This window comes from Arabidopsis lyrata (assembly GCF_000004255.2).
Source record: "Arabidopsis lyrata subsp. lyrata unplaced genomic scaffold ARALYscaffold_675, whole genome shotgun sequence".
NCBI classification, from domain to species: Eukaryota; Viridiplantae; Streptophyta; class Magnoliopsida; order Brassicales; family Brassicaceae; genus Arabidopsis; species Arabidopsis lyrata.
The window spans coordinates 5,502-6,837 of record NW_003302125.1 but is presented as its reverse complement, the minus strand read 5'-3'; the positions used below and the strand labels follow the sequence as shown (position 1 = coordinate 6,837).

At 36.2% G+C, this 1,336-nt stretch overlaps 1 protein-coding gene across 1 annotated transcript; it reads left to right on the top strand.

Annotated features, from left to right (window-relative positions):
* Nucleotides 1–157: 157 nt before the first annotated feature.
* On the top strand, nucleotides 158–548 carry LOC9298415 (probable xyloglucan endotransglucosylase/hydrolase protein 12; the record flags this gene model as incomplete). The annotated part of the gene is made up of 1 exon (XM_002862293.2): nucleotides 158–548. A coding segment is annotated over one exon (391 nt), but the record flags the coding sequence as incomplete, so codon positions are not given.
* Between the last annotated feature and the right edge of the window lie 788 nt (nucleotides 549–1,336).

Here is a 1,336-nt window from a genome sequence, read left to right as displayed (position 1 = left end):
ACTATACATTGTTTAAACCGATCAACTTATTTTAGTTTTCTCTCTCTTTTTTTTTAGCCGTTTTGAGTAGAATTATGGCAGAAGTTGATTTTAGAAACATGATATGATCCATGACCGTTCTTAATATTATGTTTTGTTTTTCTTGGGGTCTCAAAAGCTTTCTTGTGGACGGGATCCCAATCCGGGTGTTCAAGAACAACGAGGCTAACGGCGTTGCTTACCCGAAAAACCAACCAATGAAGATCTACTCGAGTCTTTGGGAAGCTGATGATTGGGCCACACAAGGCGGGAGAGTCAAGATCGATTGGACTAACGCTCCATTCAGCGCTTCCTACAAAAGTTTCAACGATGTGGACTGCTGCAGCCGGACCTCGATATGGGACTGGGTTACCTGTAATGCGAATAGCAACTCGTGGATGTGGACTACGCTTAACGCAAATCAGCTTGGACAGCTGAAGTGGGTGCAAGATGATTATATGATCTATAACTATTGTACAGATTTCAAGAGGTTCCCTCAAGGTTTACCCACGGAATGCAACCACAATTGATCGTATTACCAAGAAAATTCAAGCACTTGATGCTGTTTATTTCTTTCTTTTAATTTTCATCTCATACATGTTGATTTATTTGTTATTCTTTTGAGTTCCAAAGATTTATTTCCCATTTTGGGTAAATTGATTATTTGTTTTGTCATTGTCATAATTTGATTTCTTTGTTGATTGTTTTTTCTTTTCATATCTTAAAATCATAATAAAATTTGATTCGAACTTAACAAGACCAACCTGATAAGTGATAATAGAGCAAAGAAACAGAGTTTTCTGTCATAACACAGAGTAAAACAGAGTATTCAGTTACTTTTGAAAAACAGAGCATTCTGTTACTTTTGGAAAACAGAATAATATTCTGTTACTTTTGAAAACAGAGCAAATAACAGAGCTATCTGTACTGTCAACACATTAACGAATCTGATTTCTCTGTTATTATTATTTTCATTCCTCAGATTTGAGGACCGAACAGAACTTGAAAATTAGGCCCATGGGAAACTTTGGAAACAAAAGAGAGGTTCTCTCACTCTCAGCCAGGAGTGGAAAACAAAAGACGCAAACAAATACGTGAGCTTTGTTCTGTGATACAATGGGCTTTAGAAAGCCCACTAATATCCGAAACCAATAATTTGGTGGAAACACTTTTCCCGTGTAAATAATATAACGACCGTCCAAGATGTAACTGGTCAGTTTTATAGTTATGGACTCTCTTAATAAATTGCATTACTATACTTCTAACCCCCTTGCATGTTCGATAGAATCAGAATATACTAAGTACAATAACAAATGTA